The sequence below is a fragment of the Stegostoma tigrinum genome, chromosome 27 (assembly GCF_030684315.1).
Source record: "Stegostoma tigrinum isolate sSteTig4 chromosome 27, sSteTig4.hap1, whole genome shotgun sequence".
In the NCBI taxonomy this organism is placed as follows: Eukaryota; Metazoa; Chordata; class Chondrichthyes; order Orectolobiformes; family Stegostomatidae; genus Stegostoma; species Stegostoma tigrinum.
The window spans coordinates 41,791,756-41,816,428 of NC_081380.1; the positions used below are offsets into that span (position 1 = coordinate 41,791,756).

At 40.6% G+C, this 24,673-nt stretch overlaps 1 protein-coding gene across 9 annotated transcripts in view; it reads left to right on the forward strand.

Annotated features, from left to right (window-relative positions):
• The window catches only part of trim37 (tripartite motif containing 37), an 88,724-nt gene extending 69,280 nt beyond the window's left edge, over positions 1–19,444 (forward strand). For 5 of the 9 annotated variants that reach the window (XM_059655388.1, XM_059655387.1, XM_059655383.1 and 2 more), the window contains 6 exons: positions 2,755–2,886; positions 3,733–3,919; positions 5,961–6,073; positions 8,454–8,603; positions 12,297–12,354; positions 16,518–19,444. In XM_059655388.1, coding sequence (XP_059511371.1) covers positions 2,755–2,886; positions 3,733–3,919; positions 5,961–6,073; positions 8,454–8,603; positions 12,297–12,354; position 16,518 — 641 coding nt within the window. In that variant the 3' untranslated portion in view covers positions 16,519–19,444. Of the gene's footprint in view, positions 1–2,754; positions 2,887–3,732; positions 3,920–5,960; positions 6,074–8,453; positions 8,604–12,296; positions 12,355–16,517 lie in introns of those variants that run through there. The other 4 variants (XM_059655386.1, XM_059655384.1, XR_009447313.1 and 1 more) reach the window with 4 other exon arrangements.
• Positions 19,445–24,673: the final 5,229 nt, after the last annotated feature.

Below are 24,673 nucleotides of genomic sequence, written 5' to 3' on the forward strand. Positions count from 1 at the left end.
TGGAGCCATCCTCAACTGGATTATACATTTCAACTTTGCTGGTTATAACAGCTTAAAAACTTAAATCTTGGTTAAATGCAAGATTGATGACTACCAGTTTGCAGTACAAATACTAGTCTTTCAGGGGTGTAACATGCTTCTATGCATATATACAGTTTAGATTTATTTCAAATGGGAATAATAATGTAACCATAGAAACCTTGCTGGATTTTTTGGCTAGCAGAAACCCAGTGATATCTGTTTCCTATTTGGGTCACTGCAATTCACGGTTCAGCTAAGTCTAGCATTAGTAAAGAACTCTGCCTTGTCTTTTTTCTTTACAAACTGCACTTGGAGGGACCCGGGCTCAGTTCCATTCGTGTGTGTGTGTTTGTGTGTGTGTGTTTGTGTGTGTGTGTGTTTGTGTGTGTGTGTTTGTTTGTGTGTGTGTGTGTGTGTGTGTGTGTGTGTGTGTGTGTGTGTGTGTGGAGTTTGCATATTCTTCATGTATCTGAATGGGTTTCCTCTCACTGTCAAAAGATGTACAGGTTAGGTGGATTAGCTATACTGAATTGCCTACAGTGTCCAGGGATGGGCAGGCTAGGTGGATTAGCATGAGAAATGCAGGGTTATGGGGATGAGGAGCATTGGTGTTGACTCGATGGGCCAAAATGACCTGTTTCTGTACTGTAGGGATTCACCATTCTATGATTTGAGTCATTGAGTATTACAAGAACATTGTGCATTTTTTCCCAGTACATAGTGTTCCTTTACCCTATAATCAGATAACAGGGATGCAAGCAATAAATGTTTGGATGCTGTGTTTCACTGAATCCAGTTCTGGACTAACTAATACCCAAGTAAAGATCACCTTAACAAAAACTGAAAATTGAAATCAATACGATGAATCTGCTGTCTGCTTACAGCAGTTTCCCTTTTCCTGCAATGGTAAAAATAGATTAATTGCTGAGGCGAAGACTTCACCTTCAACATTCTGACAACAGGTTTTCACCTGGAATAGTAGCTTATTTTTAATAGCCGCTGAATGACTGAAAAAACAAAGCCAGCAATCTTTTGTATTTACTAGTCATGGCCTGTTAGGGAGTAAGGTTATTAAGTACTGTCAAAAGTATGCCAATCATAGTTTTCACACTTTTGTTACTTCTCTCTTCAGCAAGCATTATGGTAACTGGACTCAATAGGGGTGGATACAATCTGGTAAACTAGTCAAACCCAACAGCAGCTGCTTGTTAACATTTGCTGGTCCTGAGAAGTGATTCATTTCAAGATCCATTTGAAAGGCTTGATTGAAATCTGTGCTTGTAAGGATTTGCTGAGCCATGTTTGGAATGTAGGGCAAACATGCCACCATCTATCCTTGAAATCTCTTCAAAATATTACAACCAAGTAATAGAAGTGGCACCATTCAACAACCTGATCCATTGCAAAGCTAATTTAGAAACCTACCAACAATCCTTATAGAAATTACTTAATGCTAAGGCTGGTAAACTGATACAGGTGTGAATTGGAAAATCCACTGCTATTTCCAGTTATCTCTATCTCAGTAGAATGAGGAGAAAATAAGATATAATACTTTTCTTTGATTTTTCTCCCATTCTTTCTTGTTTTGGCAGACTGGCTGTTGACACGTCATGAATGTCGTGTAAAGTGACTTTTCCAATTGTGTGTGTGAGTCATGAGGAGGCATCGTAGCTCAGCCCTCAAACAATAGCTGTATGTGCACTTCCAGCAGAGGGCACTGTGTTCCACTGAATCCAGTTCTAGGCTAACTAATACTTTAGTTAATGCATCAGTTTAACAAAATATGCTGAAAATCTATGTATTTAAAAAAAACTAATAGATCTGTTTTCCATTTCCAGCAGAAACTGTATTTATACCTTTGTTAACCCACAAACACTGGAGCTCCACAAGTGGCACCAGTCAGGCATCAAGCCTATGAACATTTGTTGCTCATTGTGACTAGTCCAATTTGGAATTGACTACACTTGTTTAAAAATTAAATTCAGACTGAACAGAATTTGTTGTACCTTTTTGTAGAACGATGTGTTAGTGAAGCGCTTTTCATCGAGTGCCCGACTGAAAATTTCCTCCTACCCTTCCTCAAAAAAAATCCGCTTTTATGTGCTGCAGGCAGTCAAAGATACTGAGAAAATAAAGCACTAAATACTTAGTGAAATGTTCCTAAATGCTGGAATTTATTGCTGAGCGATCAGATTGGAGTTGCCTTGGAAACAAGACTGATTCGCTTGAGAGTACATTTTGGTCACCCTGAGCCTGTGCCTAATGACGTAGCTGTAAATGCCCTGTGACCATGAATTCAATTTAAGCACATTGTGAAAAGGGTGTTTTTTAAAGGAAAAACAGAAAAAAGTACTCAAGTAAGCAGATTGTGTGTCTGTGGGAAGAATCACTAAAAAGTTTGAACAATGAGGTAAATTGATCTCAATAAAGAGATCTCTCTGCTTCTCTAAAGAAAAGAGGAATTGGAAACACTCCCACAATTTTTTGCCCTGTCTTTTACTCATGGACTTGTTTGTACGTGGACTTTGAATTCAGCAACTTTAATTTTTACTATCAAGAATTGATTATTTGTCAAGGAACAACTCTGCTTCTTCACTTCAATCTATCTTAATTTTTTTCCTTTTTAAAAAGCAGAAGCAGGATTGTCAAGTATTGCCCATTGGGTTTGTAGGGTACAGCAAAGCAAATGAGCTGTGAACTTGTAAATTCACTAACTTCAATTTTACTTTTCAGCATCTACAAAGAAGTGTGGATCTCCAAAGCATAGTCGCCCAGGTTCAGGGACCAGTTTCTCTCTCCGTAGAGCTCTGGAATGCGGGGATAAAGATCTCCACTGCCAAGAGAATTGTCAACCCAGCACAATAGGTAACTATCGTACTTTGTTTTGGTTGTTTTTGTTTATTTTAATGCTATATTACGTAAAGTTGAATATATTCATAAAGTGAAGCTTCACAATAATTGAAGCAGATGATTTTGCATAGCTATCATAAATTCCACTTTTAAAATGTAGAGCATGATTTGTTGTTTGAAAAACACAACTTTTGCAACAGATATTCTCTACGTCTGACTATCTGAGTAATGATAAATGATTTGACACAACAAAAAGCTTGTCCTACCCATGATCTGGCCATGCTGCTGCTGCTTCCAAGCCTTGTAGCTATGCTTGTTCAGATGTCTACAAGTATGATCCAACTTGACGTTATATATTCTCTGATGCATTCCACTTCTGGTTCCCATTGCTGTCCTTCTAATGTTGTCTGCTAAGTGTATGTGTACATAGAAACATAATATATTGTATTGAACTTTTTTTTGCATAAAAAAATTCAAGTATTTCACAGCAATTAATAAGATATAGTCAACAAAATCTACTCCTGAACTTGAATAAAAACCAAGAGAACTGCGGATGCTGTAAATCAGGAACAAAAACAAAGTTGCTGGAAAAGCTCAACAGGTCTGACAGCATCTGTGGAGGAGAAAACAGAGTTAATGTTTCGGGTCCGGTGACTCTTCCTCAGTCACCAGACCTGAAGCGTTAACTCTGTTTTCTCCTCCACAGATGCTGCCAGACCTGTTGAGCTTTTCCAGCAACTTGGTTTTTGTTCTTCTCCTGAACTTACCTGAAGGGTACAAACAAGAGAATAATATAGATCCTAGCAAATCATTTGGGATTTCCTTCTAAATTTCCAATGTTTTAATTTTTTTTAAATGTAGGACTATCAAAGCCAAGCAGTAGACAAGGATCACCACATTGTGTAAACAAGACAAATGACTCGGAAGTCCCGTCAACCTGTAAGGCTGAGGACAGAGCTTTTATCGTTACTGCATCTGACCAATTTTGTAACACTGCACTGAATGGATTGGCAGCACTTGAAATGACACGTAAAGTTGCCACTTTAGGGTGAGAATGCATCAAATGTGGATTTAAATATTTATCTTGTGTTGAATTGCAACCAGCCTCCTCTTTGTGCCACTGTTCAGCTATCTGTTTTATAATTCTTTCCAAACTGAGGGAAATAATTGGGCAACCTGTATTCTCAAGTTTAAAATGCTCCCAAATGGGATAAAATACCACAAGACCCTGGAGAACAAATGCCATACCTTATGAAAAGGCATAATTTGAATTTATGACTATTCATTATAATTCCAAATTACTTTTGAAATGTAGCTCCTGTTGTCACTTAAACAAACAACAGCCAATAAAAACCCAAAAATCCTGAAAGCAGCAAGTGAGACAAATAAAAGTGAAATGCTGGAATCTGAAAGACTCACAGATGATCTTGGATAAACTCAGCAAGTCTGTCAGCATCTGGAGAAAGAAACAGAAGTAACCTTTCAAGTCCAGTATATGACTGTTCAGGACAAATGAAACAAGTAGAGATTTTAGTTCCTTTTTCATGGTAATTTTAGAAAGAATTGCTGGTCAGGACATTAGAAGAACTTCCTGCTCTTTGAACTGTATCGTTTGGCTTTTAATATTCGTACAAACTACTTGTGTAGAACAGAGATACAAAGGGGTCTGGATGTTCTGGTGCATGAATCATTGTTAGTATGCAGTTACAGTAAGTGATTAGGAAAGCAAATGGTTTATTGTTCATTAAGAAGCACACAATATGTAAGTAGAGATGCTTTACTTGAGTTGTACAGTGTTGGTGAAACAATTCATGAAATGCTGTACAGTTTTGTACTCCTTATTTAAGAAAGGATATAAATGCATTCACAGTTCAGAGAAGATCTAATCATCTGATACCTGGGATGAAGGGGTTACTTTCTGAGGATAGGTTGGAACAGTTAGGCCTGTATCCATAGAAGTTCAGAAGAATGTGAGGTGATCTTCTTGAAATGTTAAAGATCCTGCGGTTACTTGACTATATGGATGCTGAAAGGATTTTCCTCCTCTTTGAAGTACTGGGATGGGGGGTGCACAGTTTAAAAATAAGGAGAGTCAAATTTATTTGAGATTTTTTTTGCCAGAAGGTTGAGGTTTTAAAACTTTCTTCGTCCAGAGAACAGTAGATTCAGGATCATTGAATACTTTTAAGGCATAGGTAGCTAGATTGTTGATTAACAAGGGAGTTATTGAGGTAAAAAACAGAAGTTGCTGGAAAAGCTCAGGTCTGGCAGCATCTGTGAAGAAAAAGTCCAGTGACCCTTCCTCAACTGATGCTGTCAGACGTGCTAAGCTTTTCCAGCAACTTCTGTTTTTGTTCCTGATTTACAGCATCCACAATTCTTTCAGTTTTTATTGAGTTATTGGGGTACGTGGGAATGTTGAGTTGTGGCCGCAACCAAATCAGCCATGATCCTACTGAATGGCAGATCAGGCTTGGTGAAATGAGTAGTTTACTCCTGTTCCTAATTTGTTTGTACAGTATTTCGCTTAATGATTCATTTTAAGTGCTACCTGCTGACAATGCAACACATCTCCAGAACTGTACGCCTCGATTACTTGCTCAGGTCCTACCGTAGAGTTTAAACTCTTACCTTTTTATACCAAGAGGCAAGAATGCTACTAACTGAGGCAGGCTGATAGTTTGGTTCCACTGTGTTTTGCTATTCTTTGACTTTTTTCCCCACTTACTAGTGCTGTTTATGGTTGCAGACAGATTTGGTTTATTGTCTGCAGTATGATAGTCGCATCTTGCCATCCGAAAAAAAAGTTCCTTTTGAAAGGAAGCATTAATGATGTAGTTTGATGTTCAGATTAAAATAAAAATTAAATGTACTCATGATATTGCTTTTAGAGTCAATGGAGTAGTTGAACTATCAGAGATTCAATTCCAAGTGTGCACCATCAAGCTGAAGAAGTACCTTTATTTAATAGGTTGGCAGTCAAATAATGGTTTTAGACAAATTGAGTTGACAAGAATAGCATCCGAGTGGAATTGTTTGTTTGTAATTTGAACCTCTCACATTCACTCTCCTATTCTCTTTGCTTTCAGGTCAGTACCCCAGTGCTGTTTAACAGATAACCAACGTTCTGATTCAGATAATGCAAGCACTGCAGGAACACGTGCGTCACCTCTTGAGGGTATGTCGGGTAGGCCAGAAGAAGGTAAAATCTCATCTCATGACACGTTTTAAATTTGTTGCATTGCTGGGAAGATGTCAAAGCAAATGCTTATGTATTGCCATGCCTCAATGAGCTTCTAATGCCAGATGCTGTGGAAATGAACGGTTTAGTTTTGCCAGAGAGCAATGAGCATTTTTTTAAAAGAAAATGGCAGGAGGTTTAGAGGGCACTCAAAGAAAAGTTTTAAAAAATAACCCAGGGGGCAGTGGAGTTCTGGAATGCTCTACTTGAGGCAAGAAATGTCATAACCTTTTTAAAAGAAAACATGGATGAGCACTTGAAGTGACATAACATTGAAGATTATATGGGCCCAGTGTGGGGGAAGTGGAACTAGTGTATTTTTGGTGGTACAGACTTGATAGGCTGAACATAGAACATAGAACAATACAGCGCAGTCCAGGCCCTTCGGCCCACGATGTTGTGCCGAACTTTTACCCTAAACCTAAGATCTATCAAACCTCCACCCCTAGCTTATGCTATCATCCATATGTCTATCTAGTAGCCACTTAAATGCCCCTAATGAGGCTGACTCCACTACCCTCTCCGGCAATGCATTTCACGCCCCAACCACTCTGAGTAAAGAACCCACCTGTGATGTCTCACCTATGTCTACCTCCACTCGCTTTAAAAATATGCCCCCTCGTAACAGCTACCTCCACCCAAGGAAAAAGCCTCTGGCTGTCCACTCTATCTACATCTCTGATCATTTTCTACACCTCTATCAAGTCACCTCTCACATGAAGGACCTCATTTTTGTATTGCACTATGAATGTAACTTCACTACACAACTTGATAAGAAATATGCACAAGCTTAGTGAGGTGCTAACCACTGTTCAAGTTCAGAGCATCTTTGTTTGTAGGTATGCCTTTCCCTAGGCCTGTTGTTGACTTCAAAACCTCTTGGCTCCATTTTGCTTGTGTATACTTGCCATTTAGTAAGTGTGATGGTAAAACATATTTTGATGTTGGTAAAACTCACTTGCTTTGGCATATTCCCAGCAATAGTCCAATGTAGAAGCACCAGCTTTAGCTATGCCAAATACATCGATCAGCTCCAATAAAAAGAGTTTTGGCAAAACGTAGCAGGCCAGACAGTGTCTGCAGAGAGACAGAGTTAATGTTTTGAGTCTGATTTGACTCTATTTCAAAATTGGGCAGAGCTCTGAAGAAGTCCAATTAGGCTTGATGTTACCTCTGTCTCTCTCTCTCCACAGATGCCTCCATCCCTGCTGAGTTTCTCCAGTGATTCCTGTTTTATTTTGGATTTTCAGCATTCGCTGTATTTTGCTTTTATTTGGGAAAGCTGCAAGTTGGATATCCAAAAATGAAGACATCAGCCATCATGTCTGCATTTCATGTGCACTGGTTTTTTTCTGCCCTTCATGCTAATGAATAGTAGATATAACATTCGTAGAGCTACACGTAGCCATGTTGTAATTTCTATGATGTTATTTGACCCCCTCTCAACATATCTAGTGTCTACCCCCCAAATGAGCAATGGCACTGACTTTCTTGTCCCAGTTCCCACATCCCTTGTTCTCCAATCACCAATTCTAAATTATTGATGTTGAAGTTGCTGATTTAAACATTTGTTTCACAACTTAACTGCTTGAAGAATGGTTTCTCCTGTCTTCTTGTCCTAAGTCTGTCATCTTTACACCTTTGGGACTCCTCAATTACTGGAAATAATCTGTTTTTTTTATCTTCCCATTTCTCCTCAATTTAAGATTCTGAAAAGGCTTGACAAGGAAGATACTGAAAAATTGTTTCCACTGGCTGAGGAAATGTCTTGGGGCACAGTCTGAGGATTTGTTTAAGACTGGGATGAGGTGAAATACCTTTGCTCAAAGGATTGTGAATCTTTGAATCCTGTACTCAAGAAGTAAAGGTCCTTTTCATTGAATGTATTTAAGACAGATATGGAGATGTTTGCAAATGAGGGATCAGCCTAGAAAGTGGAGTTGGAGCTCCAGCTCAGTTATAATCCTGTTGAATGGCTAAACAGGCTCAAAGGGCCGTAAGGTGTTCTGCTGTTCCAACAAATATAACCCTACTTTTATAAAGCTTGTCTTCATATTTGCAATTCTTCACATGAGGCAGTGCCATTGTGAATCCCTATTCTCTCTTTTTGGTTGCTTCAGCATAATACAACATGGAGCCCAGAGCTAATCATAGATTTCGTACAGTGGCCATGATATGGATTCATAAACATTTAATATTAAATTAGGACCCTCCATCTGAGTAATTACTTACTTTTAAGGTCTTGGAATTATGCACTCTGAATGCTTGTGTTCTCTTGCATCATCCACCTTGTTTTCTTTCTCCTTTCAAAATTCTCAACTTAATCTTGCTCTTTTTGCAGTTGCATTGCTTCAGAAAAAGGCCCTTCATTTGCTGCCCGGTATGAGCAGTGACAGTGAGAGTGAATGTGAAACTGAGATTGAGGAGCAAGAAGGGAACATGTCCACAGAGCTTGCGACTCATAACCTCACTATGCAGAGTTCTGGAGAAGGTACGATTCTACATATGCATTATTGAGTGCGTTCTAGCAATAAATTTTGTCTTCAAATTGTCTATGGTTGGTAAGCATGTTTTAAACTTTGACGTAATTGAAAACCATTTGGATGCTTTGCATAAAAATGCAAAGGAATTTGGATTAATTCTGATTTAAAAAGTACATTGAAAGTGTCCAATTTGTCAAATGGTTGAAAAGAGACAGCAAATTACGGCATTTTTTTGCGTGTATCATTTCATTATAATTAATTTTGATGTAGGATCCAAATTCAACAATTTGTAGTGGTGAACCTGACCCAGGGTCTTTATTTACATTTGCCTTTCCTGTCAGTAGGTTTGTCTGTTGTTTGAACTTTTTGTGACCCTGGAGGTTTGGAAAAGCCTTGCCTTCAATGGTATTTACATCATCAAGTAAATCCTAAAGTACAATTCAAACCTGGTGCAAATAAATTATTTGGACATTGCTTTGAAATGTGAAATTATGACGAAAAGGTTTGCAGTCTATAAAAATAGGTTTGAGTATCCTTGTTGCTAGAGAAGAATGGATTGACTTACATAAATTCTCACCACTTGTATGTTTCTATATGTTTAGTAATGTTGTTTCAATGGTCCACCACACTGTTGTAGACAACTTTTTTAAAATATATTTCCTTTGTTCCACTTTTTTTTATTCAAACTGTCATTCCTAATCACATCTCCTGAAAACATTAACCCCCAACTGCATAAATTACATCATGTTCTCAAATTTCAGTTATTTTTACGATATCTGAGCACCATTGGTTCTATTTAAATGCATCGTCAACAATATTTCTTGGTCACTTCATCCAGTGAAATTGCAGCGCAGAGATCATAGAGGTCAGCTATTTGATCTTGGCTCATACGGTTTGATCATTTCAGTTAGGAAGGAAAGGGGCCATCAATAACGGATTCTGCTAGGTGGCCTTGATACTCTAGACCTAGATTTAAGCTCCAGGGTATTCATCTACTAGTCTCTAGAAGTGTGAGTAAATACTGAGTAAGGACAGAATTTCGCTAATTTTATAATACATACCACACCTTGCACTCAAATAGCTTGTCAGTGTTCACTGTAAAGCTTCACAGTTGATTAACAGCCATTTGTTCAAGTTAAAAAGACACTTGATACCTGTAGAATCATGAACACTGAATGCTTTCATGGATTGAAAGAGGAAAATAAAACTTGAAAGGGTGATAATGAAAGGACGGTTTTTAAAATTTCTGCAGCAGTCTGCTGGGTGATCGTATCTGATGCATTTTACTCTGGAGAGCTAGAAGGGAGGAGGGAAAATCCAAGTTAACCCAGCCTACATTGGTGGGGGACAACTGCTGTGGAAAGCTTGTAGACACACTGGTAGTAGTAGAAGTATAGCTTACTTAAAACAAGAAGACTGAGAGAGGAAATTTCTCATTTTATCCTCACCTTTTTGCAAATTAAACATGTGCTCTTGTAAGGGCTAACAGTTCTTTTATTTTTATCAATTGAGTAACAAAGAGTTTTTGACAATGACCTTGGAATTCTACAGATCTCATACCAGTCAACTTAACAGTTTTGCAAGCTTTGGAAACCACAGGAGAGTTTATGACCCATTTCCCACACTGCCAGCCTGATCAATTTTCCTCCTTTGAACATGTTAAATTTACGAGATAACAAGGTGTGGAGCTGGATGAACACAGCGGGCCAAGCAGCACCAGAGGAGCAGGAAGGCTGACGTTTTGAGCCAGACCCCCCTCCAGAAATGGGAGAGGGGAAGGGGGTTCTGAAATAAATAGGGAGAGAGAGAAGGAGGTGGATAGAAGATGGATAAAGGAGAAGATAGGTGGAGAGGAGTCAGACAGGTCAAAGAGGCGGGGCTGGAGCCGGTAAAGGTGAGTGTAGGTGGGGAGGTAGGGTGGAGATAGGTCAGTCCAGGGAGGACGGACAAGTCAAGGGGGCAAGATTAGGTTAGTAGCTAGGAGATGGGGGTGGGGCTTGAGTGGAAGGAAGGGATAGGTGGGAGGAAGGACCAGTTAGGGAGGCGGGGACGAGCTTAGCTGGTTTTGGGATGCAGTAAGAGGAGGGGATATTTTGAAGTTTGTGAAGTTCACATTGATACCATTGGGCTGCAGGGTTTCCAAGTGGAATATGAGTTGCTGTTTTTGCAACCTTGGGGTAACATTGTTGCGGCACTGCAGGAGGCTCAGGATGGACATGTCAAATGAGGAATGGGAGGAGAGTTGAAATGGTTCACGACTGGGAGGTGCAGTTGTTCATTGCGAACCAAGCGTAGGTGTTCTGCAAAGCAGTCCCCAAGCCTCCGTTTGTTTTTCCCCTGTGTAGAGGAGGCCACAATGGGAACAGTGGATGCAGTATACCACATTAGCCGATGTGCAGGTGAACATCTGCTTGATGTGGAAAGTCTTCTTGGGGCCTGGGATGTGGGGGACGCTGGAGGTTAAGGGGCAGGTGTAGCACTTCTTGCGGTTGCAGGGTAAAGTGCCAGGTGTGGTAGGGCTGAAGGGGAGTGTGGAGCGGACAAGGGAGTCCTGGAGAGAGTGGTCCCTCTGGAAAGCAGATAAGGGTGGGGAGGGAAAAAAGTCTTTAGTGGTGGGGTCGGATTGCAGATGGCGGAAGTGTCGGAGGATAATGCTTTGGACCTGGAGGTTGGTGGGGTGGTACGTGAAGACGAAGGGAATTTTTTTTTATTGTTATTGTGGGGATGGGATGAGGGATGAGTTGCGGGAAATGCGGGAGACATGGTAAAGGGCGTTCTCGACCACCAAGCTGGGGGCAGGGGAGTTGCAGTCCTTGAAAAATGAAGACATCTGAGATGTGCGTGAGTTGAATGTCTCATCCTGTGAGCAGATGCGGCGGAGACAGAGGAATTGGGAATAGGGGATGGCATTTTTGCAGGAAGCTGGGTGGTATTCTAAGTAGCTGTGAGAGTCGGTGGGCTTGAAATGGATATCGGTTTCTAGGTGGTTGCCGGAGACAGAGGTCCAGGAAGGAGAGAGAGGTATTAGAGATGGTCCAGGTGAACTTAAGGTTGGGTTGGAAGGTGTTGGTGAAATGAATCAACTATTCTAGCTCCTTGTGGGAGCACGGGGCGGCGTCAATACAGTCATCAATATAACAGAGGAACAGGTGGGGTTTAGGGCCAGTGTAGGTGCGGAAGAGAGATTGTTCCACGTACCCTCCAAAGAGGCAGGCATAGCTTGGGCCCATGTGGGTACCCAAGCCACCCCATTTGTCTGTAGGAAGTGGGAGGAATTGAAAGAGAAGTTGTTGAGGGTGAGGACGAGTTTGACTAAGCAGATGAGGGTGTCAGTGGAGGGGGACTGGTTGGGCCTGCGGGACAGGAAAAAGTGGAGGACCTTTAGGCCATCTGTATGGGGAATGACTGGATGTCCATGGTAAAGATGAGGTGTTGGGGACTGGGGAATTGGAAGTTCTGGAGGATGTGGGTGGTGTCACGGGCGTAGCTCGGGAGTTCCTGGACCAAAGGGGAGAAAATGGAGTCGAGATAGGTGGAGGTAGGTTTGGTGGGGCAGGAGCAGGTGGAGACAGTGGGTCGACCAGGGCAGTCAGGTTTGTGGATTTTGGGAAGAAGATAGAAGCGGTTGGTGCGGGTTTGGGGAATGATGAGGAAGTGATTTTATGATTTGAGATCTATACAATGTGTATTTTCTTTTCAAGCAGGTGATTTGAGCAATTCTGGAAACACCAATTTTGTCAATGGAGATGCAAAAGAGTAGTAAGTGAACAGAAGCTTTTTGTGTTCATTTTGAGCTCAATGTATTGCATCTAGTAGAATTCAGTGCACTAGATCAAAAGACCAGCATTGGCATTGTTATGATGCTTTAATGTGAAAAACCCCACTCAGCTCCCCTGCCACCTACAGCAACATCCCTCAAACTCCCAGCTGTCTGGCCTGTACTCAGCACGAAATCTAGCCTTCGAGCACCATTCGCCAGAATATTTCTACTCAATCTCACCCACACCTCCACTTTTCATGCCTTGTCACTAGAAAACCTTTCATTTATCACCTGTGGTCATTTGAGTTGATGGGAGGGACACAAAATTGATATGCAGTTGTATCACAGCATAATTTGACTAGACCATCCAAACATTGTTGGGTTCTGCTTTACCAAAATTACCAAAGCTGCTAATTACTTGCTACACCTCGATCATCCTGGAATGTTAAAAAAATTAACCCTCACCCCCTTTCTCCCAATCAACAATCTCCCCTGTATTTGCATCTCCTGCAGAGCTCATGGATGCTTTGTCACTAATTTTGAGACTCTATAGCTCTTACACCCTTGCTGCTAAAACATTGACCACTCGTTATCTTCCTGCCCCACCATGCTAGCTGCTGCTGTAAACTCTGTTTCTGGTTCTGTACACAATCATCCTTTTTTTAACAAAAGCCTTTGAGCCTACTGTCCTTGTAAACTGCTGCCCATTTTGAACCTCCATTTCATCCAAAGGCCTTGTGTGCAATTACCCCCCAAATTGTCCCTGGTTTGAATCCCCCACCATGTGGATTCTGAAATGGTCCTATTTAAAGCAACAATGACCCCCTCCATGTTCTTCATTGTCAATTTGTCGAAAATCTTTACACTGTTGATGACACCATTTTCCACTACTTGGACCAGGCACTCATTCCGTCAGGACTTGGCATTGCTGTCCTGCTCATCTCTAATCGTTCACGTCCAAACTTCTGGTACTTGTATCTTAATTCGTATGAAGTTCTATTCTTGTCTGTTCAGTCAGTAAATCTGTAATGTCATCACTTCCCATCTCTACTGTTATGTCTGGAGTTCCTGAGGGTCTGCCCTTCGTCCCCCCTCGTTTCTCAACTATGCGCTATCCTACACCAATCTCATTCAGGAATACATCAAACTATAGATGTGCACTGATGACGTGTAACCTGTATGCCTCCTTAGTCTTTTTGATCTGTACATCCTTAGCTGTGATCTGCCTGTACTGCTCACAAACAAAGCTTTTCACTGTATTTTGGTACACATGACAATAAAATCAATCAATGAATCATTGCCTTTCTCAACTTGACTAACTTTGTATTGTCAGACTTGCCCAACATCCAGCCCTGGATGAGCTGAAATTTCTTCCAGTTAAACAATAGGAAAACAAAAGTCTGTGTCACAAATTTCCAGCACTAATCTCTGATTCCCCTGTCTCAGACTGAACCAGACTGTTCACAACCTTTGGTTTCCTATTTGACCACGAACAGAGCTTCCACTCCAGACCCCCTCCCTTACCAACCACAGACTTGACCTTCAGTCTTAACACTATCTTCTCTTGTGCCTTTATTCTATCTGAATCCTCATTAGCTGTTGGTCTTTTAGTTGGCCTCCCATCTTCCACAGTTTGAGCTCATTCAGAGTTTGTTGGCTGCATCCTTCTTTGCACTAAAGTATGTCCGCCCTTCGTACTGTGCTTGCTGACCATTTGCTCCTGGTCCAGCAGCATTCCCATTTTTAAAGTTTTTGTCATTGCTTTCAAATGTTTCGCCTTTCCCCAGCCCTGCAACCAGTAAACCCTGCGTTCCTTCAGTTCTGATCTATTGTGCACTCCACCCTGCCATTGGCAGTATAGTACTTGTACAGTGCATTGAAGTGTCATCCCACACTCTACTGTACGTTCGAGTGGGATGTAATCTACAACCTTCTGATTTGGGCTACTAGGAGAGCATTGACCCTTGAATACAAATTAGCACTGACACTTCAGAAAACAAGTTTAGTGGTTAGATAGAATAGATAGAACATTACAGCACAGTACAGGCCCTTCGGCCCTCGATGTTGTGCCGACCTGTCATACCGATCTCAAGCCCATCTAACCTACACTATTCCATGTACATCCATATGCTTATCCAATGACGACTTAAATGTATTTAAAGTTGGCGAATCTACAACCGTTGCAGGCAAAGCGTTCCATTCCCTTACTACTCTCTGAGTAAAGAAACTACCTCTGACATCTGTCCTGTATCTTTCACCCCTCAATTTAAAGCTATGCCCCCTCGTGCTCGCCGTCGCCAACCTAGGAAAAAGGCTCTCTCTATCCACCCTATCTAACCCTCTGATTATTTTATATGTTTCAATTAAGTCACCTCTCAAACTTCTTCTCTCGAACGAAAACAGCCTCAAGTCCCTCAGCCTTTCCTCGTTGTTTGTTGATTGAAGATTTTTTTTTCCACCACACTCCACCCAAACCTCTCCCTCAGAGGTCAACTGGAGCACCCCTATTCCTTTTCAAAATGATGTGGAGGTGCCGGTGTTGGACTGGGGGGGTTGGACAAGGTCGAAATCTTACAACACCCGGGACACAGTCGGACAGGTTTATTTGAAAACACAAGCTTTCATAGCCTCACTCCTTCAGGTGTTTGTGAGTGAGGTGGCATCAATCACAGAATTTATAAGTAAAAAGATCAAAAAGTCACACAACTGATGAGGATGTATTAAACGGGCCTAAGATGCTATTTCCTCATCAGTTGTGTAACCCTTTGATCTTTTTACTTATAAATTCTGTGCTGATACCACCTCTCTCTCTAACACCTGAAGGAGCAAGGCTCAGAAAGCTTGCGTTTTCAAGTAAACCTGTTGGACTATAACCTGGTGTCTTGTGATTTCTAACCGTTTCGAAATAGCTGTCTCTATGTTCATGAATGGTTGAAAGCAGAGGAGGTTACAGAGATAACGAAAGGTAAAATTATAGAATTTAAACTTTGACTTGTTGCCTGGCAAGAATGTATTTGCGTCACTGGGCTAGTAATCCAGACACCAAGGCCATTGATCAAGTGATATGGGTTCAAATCTCAACTTGGCTGTTATTAAGTCTAGAATTTGAAAAGCTGGACTTAGTAATGATGGCTGGGGAACCTGTTGTAAAAATCCAACAGGTTTATTAATGTCCTTTTAGGGAAGGAAATCTGCCATCCTTATTCACTATGGCCTACCAATGACTCCAGACAATGTGATTGACTCTTAAGACCATTAGACATAGGAGTGGAAGTAAGGCCATTCGGCCCATCAAGTCCACTCCGCCATTTAAATCATGGCAGATGGGCATTTCAACTACTCTTCCCTGCACTCTCCTCGTAGCCCTTGATTCCTTCTGAGATCAAGAATTTGTCGATCTTTGCCTTGAAGGCATCCAATGTCCTGGCCTCCACTGCACTCCGTGGCAATGAATTCCACAAGCCCACCACTCTCTGGCTGAAGAAATGTCGTCTCATTTCAGTTTTAAATTTACCCCCTCTAATTTTAAGGCTGTGCCCACGTGTCCTAGTCTCCCTGCCTAACGGAAACAACTTCCTAGCGTCCACCCCTTCTAAACCATGCATTATCTTGTAAGTTTCTATTAGATCTCCCCTCAACCTTCTAAACTCTAATGAGTACAATCCCAGGATCCTTAGCCGTTCATCATATGTTAAACCTACCATTCCAGGGATCATCCGTGTGAATCTCCGCTGGACACACTCCAGGGCTAGTATGTACTTCCTGAGGTGTGGGCCCCAAAATTGGACACAGTATTCTAAATGGGGCCTAACTAGAGCTTTATAAAGCCTCAGAAGCACATTGCTGCTTTTCTATGCCCTCTGAAATTAAACCATTCAATACATAAGAAATTAGCAATAGACAACTGATTGCACACATTTGGGGAGAATCTAAAATTATTTAGTACGTCCTTTGCAATGATGTGTGGGTATCTCCTGAGCATGGGATTGTGGCTCTGTAGCATGTCATAATTGGGGAGTCTAGTTAATTCTTTGCAGAAGTGTTGAGGAAATTGCAAGTTAAGTAGTAGCAGTTAGATGATAACTGTGTGGAACTACTTCAACTGAACAGAATAAGGAGAGGATTCTGAGCAACTAAACGTTTTGATTCTTTTTCTCCACAGATCACAAGGACCTTGTCCATGGAAGGCATTTTTATCCAAATTTCGATGAAAGTGTGAAAATGATTGCTAAAGGAATATGTCCATCTTTAATTAGGATAAAGGAAATAACCTGTAACATCCCATGTGAAGCTAACGCTTGCCTGTTACTCATGCACTACACCAGCTGCATGTTGCAGCAAGATCCCAGTAAACCTTTGCACTTATGGATTTGTCTTTTCTGTCTTACCATCAGTGAGTTGGAATTAGTTACACAACCATTCAGTAGGCATTCAAAATTCTTGTTGAATGGTGCCTTCAGAGCTGGTGCGGACTGTTCTAGACTGCACTTCTTATTCACAAGCCTGCATGTAACATTCTTTCCAGAATGTATTTCAGGATTTAGACTGCATCTTCGGGGGGTGGGGGGAAAAGTTGACTATTAAACAATGAGAGTGCGTTGGAATGATTTGCTTGTAAGTACAGTTGCCAAGTGAAGTGGGAGGTGGTGAGGTTCTTTTAACGGAAGCTATTTTACAAGCAGCAACCAGCTGCTGGTTAGGTGCGTCTTAAACTGAACTGTCATTTTTGGAGCAGCCCAGCAGGTGAATAGAGCTATTAATATCCTGTGCACTGGGTTATTGGTGTCTCACTGCCGTGGGCTCTCACCTAGCTGAGCTTGTGAGCAGCCCATTCTAAGTATTCATCTTAAGCAAGTCAGAACAACCTTTCTCAAGTGATCTGCTTAGTAACTTTCATAAAATTGATGTTTCTTCAACTCTTTCTAGATGAGAGGGTCGGTGTTTCTTGCCGAACAATTTCTTTCTGCCCCTAATTCCCATTATTTAGCCAGAACAACGGGCAGGCAACTGTCTGCTGGACCTTTTGTCTCATTATTGGCAGAAAATGAGCTCTACTCCCCGGGACACATCTGGCCTTTCCTCAGCAGAGTGCATGGCTGAAGGGGGAAGGTGCAGTGCTGAAACCCTCGGGTGCCTTTGGGGAGTGTCTCTTTTAAGTAGTCAGACCACAGTCTGTCAACTGATAGTTATAAGATTGTAAAATATCCCACTCAGACCAAAAATTAATAAACTAATTGAATAAAACAATAGGTAGGCATTACTGGCTGATATAAAGTGACTCTGTCTGCATGCTGTGATTCAAAGACCATATTAGATTCATTATGAGAGACGTTCACAGCGAAGTGTTGCATTTTCCCTGTCTCTGATGCAGTGAACACAGAATAGAATGATACATTACACAACAACTACTTTGCTCAACACTTGTAAATTTGATCCGTTCATGTCTTTATACTTGCTTTTACCGCAAAATTACCTGAATGTTGTGTCTTTGCTGTGATTAATTACTGTTAAGTGCCTGTGTTCTAACTGGCCATATTTAACTGCTAGCCCATTGCTCCTCTACATAATAACATCACATTGTAGCTCCGATTGCTGTAGGCTGCAGTTACTTGTTCCATTATCTTCATTGTTGACGCAGTTAGGATTGTAGATTTCTAACCCTGCTGCATGGTGTCCAACATATTTGTGATCAAAAGTTCTCCTCCAGTTTGGCAGCATTGTACCCTGGTTCGGATTGCTGAACACGTCCAAATTTTGTTGAAGGAAATTCTGGAGAATCGTTCAGTGGTCTGCTGGTTATAAGTGTTACATGACCAATGAACTCCAGATTTCTTCAGAACTAAAATTTAACAAACTGTATCAAAGTTGGGAATGCTTTAGTCACTTTGCAAGATTATTTGTGTCTGACTATTGATTATAATTTCTAGGTCAAGGATAAAACTAAGATTCCAACAATTGCTTTCAAATGAATTTATTTCCCAACTAAGCACCATGTTGTTTATTTATTTCTATCTCCTGCTTTGGCGCAGCAATTCTGTATGATTGCAATTTGCTTTTCTTATAGTAGGCCCAACAGGCAATCATTTTGTAGATTTCCTTTTTGTTATGTAGATGTACCTCAGTAGTGCAAATCACTGTCTTCCTCTGGGAATTCTCAAAGCTGCTGGTTAAAGAGCTGGTGCCTTTCTGTTGAGAGAACCCTTTACATAAATTCTGAGATGTTATATGTGTGTTAAATGTCTCCTCTACCGCCATCTTTTATTCATAATAGCAGCACTTAGGAATTGTATCATTGGTTTGTTCTGTCAGTGTGAGGAGCACCTGTTGTATATTTCCCCCAGTGTCACTGCCCTCCCCTTTAATTGTACCAAAATTAAACATTCCATGTTGCTGAAAATGAAATAATGGTTGCTGAATAAATAGGTATTTCTGGTATTTTTACTGGCTCCGTTGACATGTATGACTCCGCTTCCCTTTTCACTGACCTGCTGAAATGTGGAGAGATTTTATTTTTAAATTTGCTTCTGCTGCTTGGAGTTTTTCTCTTGGATGGCAATAAGTTGCATGTCTAATGACTGAGACAATGTGCTGTGAATCCAGGTCTCTCTCCTGTAATTCTGCTTACACCGCTGCAGCCAGTTGTCGCCGCCACCACTTCCAACCCCTCCCCCGCTCTCCAAAAGAAAAAACAGTTCCATTCTGCCAATAGTATATTTAACTCTGAACATTTCATTTTTTTTTAAAAGATGCATTTTGGGGCCTTAGTTTCTGTGCATTATTTTTGTGCTGTGTTTTTTGGGGAGGTTCCTACTGAGGGAACTCAGTTTGAGCAACAGCTCCTTTGTAAAGCATTGCTAGTGGCCTAACCTGTGTAGTAGGAAGCTGATTGCTGATGTACAGTCCTGAATACTGTTTCTGAGATGCATGGTGAAATCCAGAATGTGATGTGTCTTGTACTGTGAAATACTGTTTAGAAAATCCACGGTTTTTCTGTAATGTATATTGTGTTTGCTTTTTAAATACTGTCTCCATTGTGTTTACATGATCACATTTCAGCACTTTTTAGTTAATAAAACTGAAAGATATTAATTCTTTGTTGGGGTTTGCTTCCTGTGAACAGGGAGAGGTGGACGGTTTAGTGACGGTCACTTTCCAGCCAGGACCATCTTTCTTCAGGGATGCGAAAACAATAGGATTTTGACAGTTGACTTTACAGTCTGACAGAAATTGGGCAACTGGTATGAATCCTTTTTAGCAGAGGAATTTTTGCTATAATATAATGCCTTTTCTCTTGAGAACTTCTCAGCGTGCTTAATGTAATGCATTCTACATCTTGAGTACATTTGCAAATTAAATTGCTGAATTGCACAGGGAGATTCCACAATACCAATGAAGTGAGTGAGTAGTATTGGTCATGGAAGTGATATTGGCCCAGCCCATGACTCTTGGAGTGATGCTGTAGATTTTTAACATCCATCTGGACAGGCAGTCAGAGCTTTAATTAAATGTTTTAACTGGAAGATGCACTATGTGCTGTGAGCAGTTGAGTTATAAGCAGAATTCTAAATGAAATAAAGAATGGCAGATGCTGAAGATCTAAAACAAAAACAGAATTTGCTAGAGAAACTCAGCAGGTCTGGCAGCGTATGTGGAAAGAAAGAAAGCAGAGTTAAACCTTTCAAGTCCAATGACTCTTCGTCTGGTAGTTCTGAAGGAGGGTCACTGGATTTGAAAGGTTTAACTCTGCTTTCTCCCCACAGATGCTGCCAGACCTGAGTTTCTCTAGCAATTTCTGATTTTGTAATATACCCCATCTGGCCTCTCAGGTGGACTAAAAAGATTACTTGGTGTTATTTTAACAATAACCAAAATAATTCTCCCTGTTGTTCAGATCCACTATCGATCCCTTGCATCACTAAGATATAAATTTATCTGGTATTTACCTCATGCTGCTTGTGGATGTTTGCCACATACAGTTTGTTTGCCAGATTTTCCACATTATAACGGTATGCTTCAAAAAGACTTTGTTGAAAAGTGTTTTGAGACATGCTAAGTTGGTGAACAGTAAGTACCTGTTCTTTCCTTTAATATTGACTTTGTCTTTGAGCCATGATACTTTACAGAATACTTTCATAGTATTACAGATGTGAATCCATTTTTGACGATGTGAAATGTGGAGAATCATGTATTACAGACACCGTTGTTTATTGGGGAATCAAACTGCTACTCGTTTCTCTAAGCTGTCACATCAATGCTCCTGACGAGAGTTTTTTTTCCTGATAACCAAGAATTAATCGTTTGGCTATTGGCAGTTCTTTTTTATAAAGAAAATGGGACGTGGGAGAGGGAAACATGATACTTACACTCACATTACAGATTGAGCCTGTAGAATGTCCAAATCTCTGCAAGTAACCCAGTTTAGCTTCTCTCTCTTTTCCAGAATTTTTCTGGAGATACACAGACTCACACATATCACAGATACACAGAGGTTTACAGCATGGAAATAGGCCCTTTGGCCCAACTCATCCATGCCAAGCCTGAATTGAACTTGTCCAATTTGTTTGCATTTGACCTATATCCCTGGAAAGCTTTCCTATCCATGTACCTGTCCAAAGGTCTTTTAAGTGTAGTAATTGTACCCACTTCTTCTGGCAGCTCATTCCTCATACTCACCACCCACTGTGAAAACATTGTCCCTAAAGTCCCTTTTTAAATCTTTTCTCTCTCAACTCAGACCTATGCCCTCTCGTTTTGGAATCTCCTACCCTGGGGAAAAGACCTTGGCTATTCACTTTCAGTATGCCCCTCGTCATGTTTATAAACCTCAATAAAGTTAGCCCTCAGCCCCTTGCATTCTAGAGAAAAAATTCCAGCCTCCCCTTATAACATGGTGCAGAAGAAATAAATTTGTATTTTTTTTTTCATTCTTTGGATGAGGGTGTCACTGACTAACCAGCATCTATTGCCCATTCTTATTGGGCAGTTTAGTGTCATATGTTGGTTAAACAGTCAAAAGTCAGCAGATTTCCTTCCCTGAAAGACATTGCCAAACAACAACTAACACCACTAAGCAAACTTTATATTCCAGATTTATTTTAATATTGAATTCAAAATTCATTATCTGACATGCAATAACCTGGGTGTTCTAGATTACTGGTGACGTTACTACAACACCCCCTTCTTTCACACCATCTTAAAACTTTTTTGAACTGACTTCACCTGTTTTGCTTTTCTTTGGGCCATCGTTGTTGTTATCCAATATCTCAAACTGCTAATCTGAAACAATCAATTGTTGCTTGCTGGGAACTAATGAAATGTTCTTCTTTTTAAAACTTGTTTCTGTATAACTTTCTAGTGATGGGTTTTTTTTGCTACCTTTCTATGTCTCTTGGTCTCTAAGTCTGAGTTCTAGCTCTGTCTGCCTCTTGTTCACTGGTTTCTTTGACTCTGTCTCCATTTCTTTCTCCTGTCCTGCCTGTTTATTTCTAACTAACCAAGGCAGACCCTTCAGCTTTCTACACACACACACACACACACACACCTCTATTATTGTTAACTTTTGTTATTCATTCATTGGATGTGGGCATTGCTATCTTGGTCATCATTTATTCCCCAGAGGGTTGTTAAGAGTCAACCACATTGCTGTGGCCCTGGAGTCACCTAATCCAGACCAGGTAAATCAGATGAGGTTTTGACTATCTACACTAATTTTGTGGTCATCATTAGACTCTTAATTCCAGACTTTCTCTTAAAAAAATTGAATTCAAATTCCACCGTGTGTCAGGGTAGGTCCCCATAACGTTACCTGGATCTCTGGATTAATAAGTCCCGCGTTAATATCACTAGGCCATTACCTCCAGTATCATTCTTATCGCCCTCCTAGACATAAGGCACAATGATGCAAAAAGATTGAATATTACTAAATCTGTTTGATAAATAGTGGATAAAGACTGAAAAACCTCTCACTCTCCGATATCATTTCCACTATGTGAATGAATCATTAAACTCTGGGTTTCCACTGTGGGCTCTGAGCAGTGTGAACATATTTGTATGAAATTCCTTCATGACTCTTAAAATTCATGCCTTTGATAAAACAGATGAAAGCATTTCCCCGATGATAAATATGAATCCATATGAGTTCATTCAGACTGTGCCTGAAGAATGGGATTCATGGGATTCCTACTGCCTTTCTTTTGTTGTTTGCCCAGTGATCCTGATGGGAGGGTGACTGTCCTTTGCAGTGTTAGCAACTGCTGCCAATCTTCAACTCCTTTACTGAAAGAAATCATTCCAAGGAATGGGTACCAGCTGTACATTCTTTTAAAAAATATATCTAATGCTTCAGTCTAGAATCTGCCTGCAAAGCTTGGTGTGAGTCACCCAACTGCGATGACTCACAGATATTCAAAGCAGAAGTGCTATTGAATGTCATTATATATAATTTAATGGGGAGAAATTATATACCACAGATCTTGCTGTCTGACAGTTAAGATTGAAAGTAACCATGTACAGGACAGATAGATTCCATTAAAAAGTCATTGAAAGTTACCTGCAATCATTACCTTTCTGCTCTTCAAAGTTCTTTTTGTTCATGGATTTTCAATTGTTCGTGATCACATTGGGGAACAGATGGCCCAGCTGATTCAGTCTCAAACCTCCCTGACGTTTTAATTTTCACTGGGGGAGGTGAATTGTGCACAGTTCCAGAGAGAAGGGAGAAGCTAAACAACAGAAACGGTCTTCATCACATTTCCTGTGAGCTCCAGAAGCCAGTGGGTTTTTGCAAGTCTTTTCCAAACAGAAAATGTTTAATTTACGAAGAAAATGTGAGCATCAATGCGACAATCAATTAGAAACTGTACTGTAGCACTGAAATCATTCAAAGCGATTTTTTTTGGGTGGGGAGTGGGTGGTTTAGACTCAGATGAAGACCTGGACACCCTGATCAGACTGAAAATATTCCCCACAGATGCTGCTTGACCTGCTAAGTTTCTCCAGCAATTTTTTTAAATTCTAGATTTCCCGTGTTTATAGCTTTTTTTTTTAAAAAACAGCAAGCCACTATCTCTGAACAAGTTTTTTTTTTTAACTTGAACCCGTGCCGCTTGGCTCAGAGGTAGGGTTTGACCGCAAGAGCCTTTCACGTTGCTTTTATTTTTGGTTTTTGGTGATAAACATATTTCAGCTCTATTAATAACTGTATCCATTCATCACTCTCAAATGTATTATTTTGATGGAAAGCAGGGAAGTATTTAATTAACTGGGCCTTAGTTCAGATTCTTGAAGTGCTGTTAGCTCTCGTTGGGGTAGGCCTTTGGGGGCTTGGGTTGCAGATAGCTCAGACCTTTGAATACAAGAGTTGGGATGTCATGTTGAGGTTGTGCAAAACATTGAGGCATCTGCTGGAGGTACTGTGTGCAGTTCCAGTCACCCTGTTATTGGAAGGATATTATTAAACTGGAAAGGGTTCAGAAAAGATTTACCAGGAGGTTGCCCGGAATAGAGGATTTGAGATATAAAAATAGACTGGAAAAGCTGGGACTTCTTACAGTGGAGGGGTGACCTTTTACAGAGGTTTATAAAATCATGAAGGCATAGATAAGGTGAATGACAAGGGTCTTTTCCTCAGGGTAGGGAATTCAAAATTAGGGGGCATATTTTCAAGGAGAGTAGAGAAAGATTTTAACCAGTGTGGTTCCCGTGCGGCATGAGAGAAAAACAGTGGATGCAGGTACAGTTACAATGTTTAAAAGACATTTGAATAAGTACATGAATAAGAAAGGTTAGGGGCTGTTTCCTTGCTGTATGACTTGATGACTCGACAATTGGCCAAATTTCTTCTTTAATGACAGATTTACAACCAGGGAGTTTATTTTAGTGGAATCTGCCTGATCAGTGCAATTTCAATTTTGGGTAAAATTTCCCGATTCTAGCCCCAAGAGTTTTTAAACCCAACATCATACGTTAACTAATCAGACAATGCAGCATGTTGCAAATAGCCTTTTGTAAGAGGAAATCCCTAAAAATAATTTTAAGTCTATCAAAAGGCTGCAGTAAAACATTCTATGCTACACCTTGCTTTTTTCAAGGTTAAATGCTGGTCACATTTATAGATATTTTGTATAAAACTTGAACCAAGGTCTCCTGGCTCAGAGATACGAACATTAAAGAGCCCTAACCCTCTGTCACATCGCTATGCTGTGAGATTGATACAAACCCAAAGTTGGCCTCCCATGATGCCAAGGACAGTGTGATGCATCAGCCCCCACAGCATATTGGATTTCTGAGAATCTCTTGTGGTCAATAATCACTTTGCTC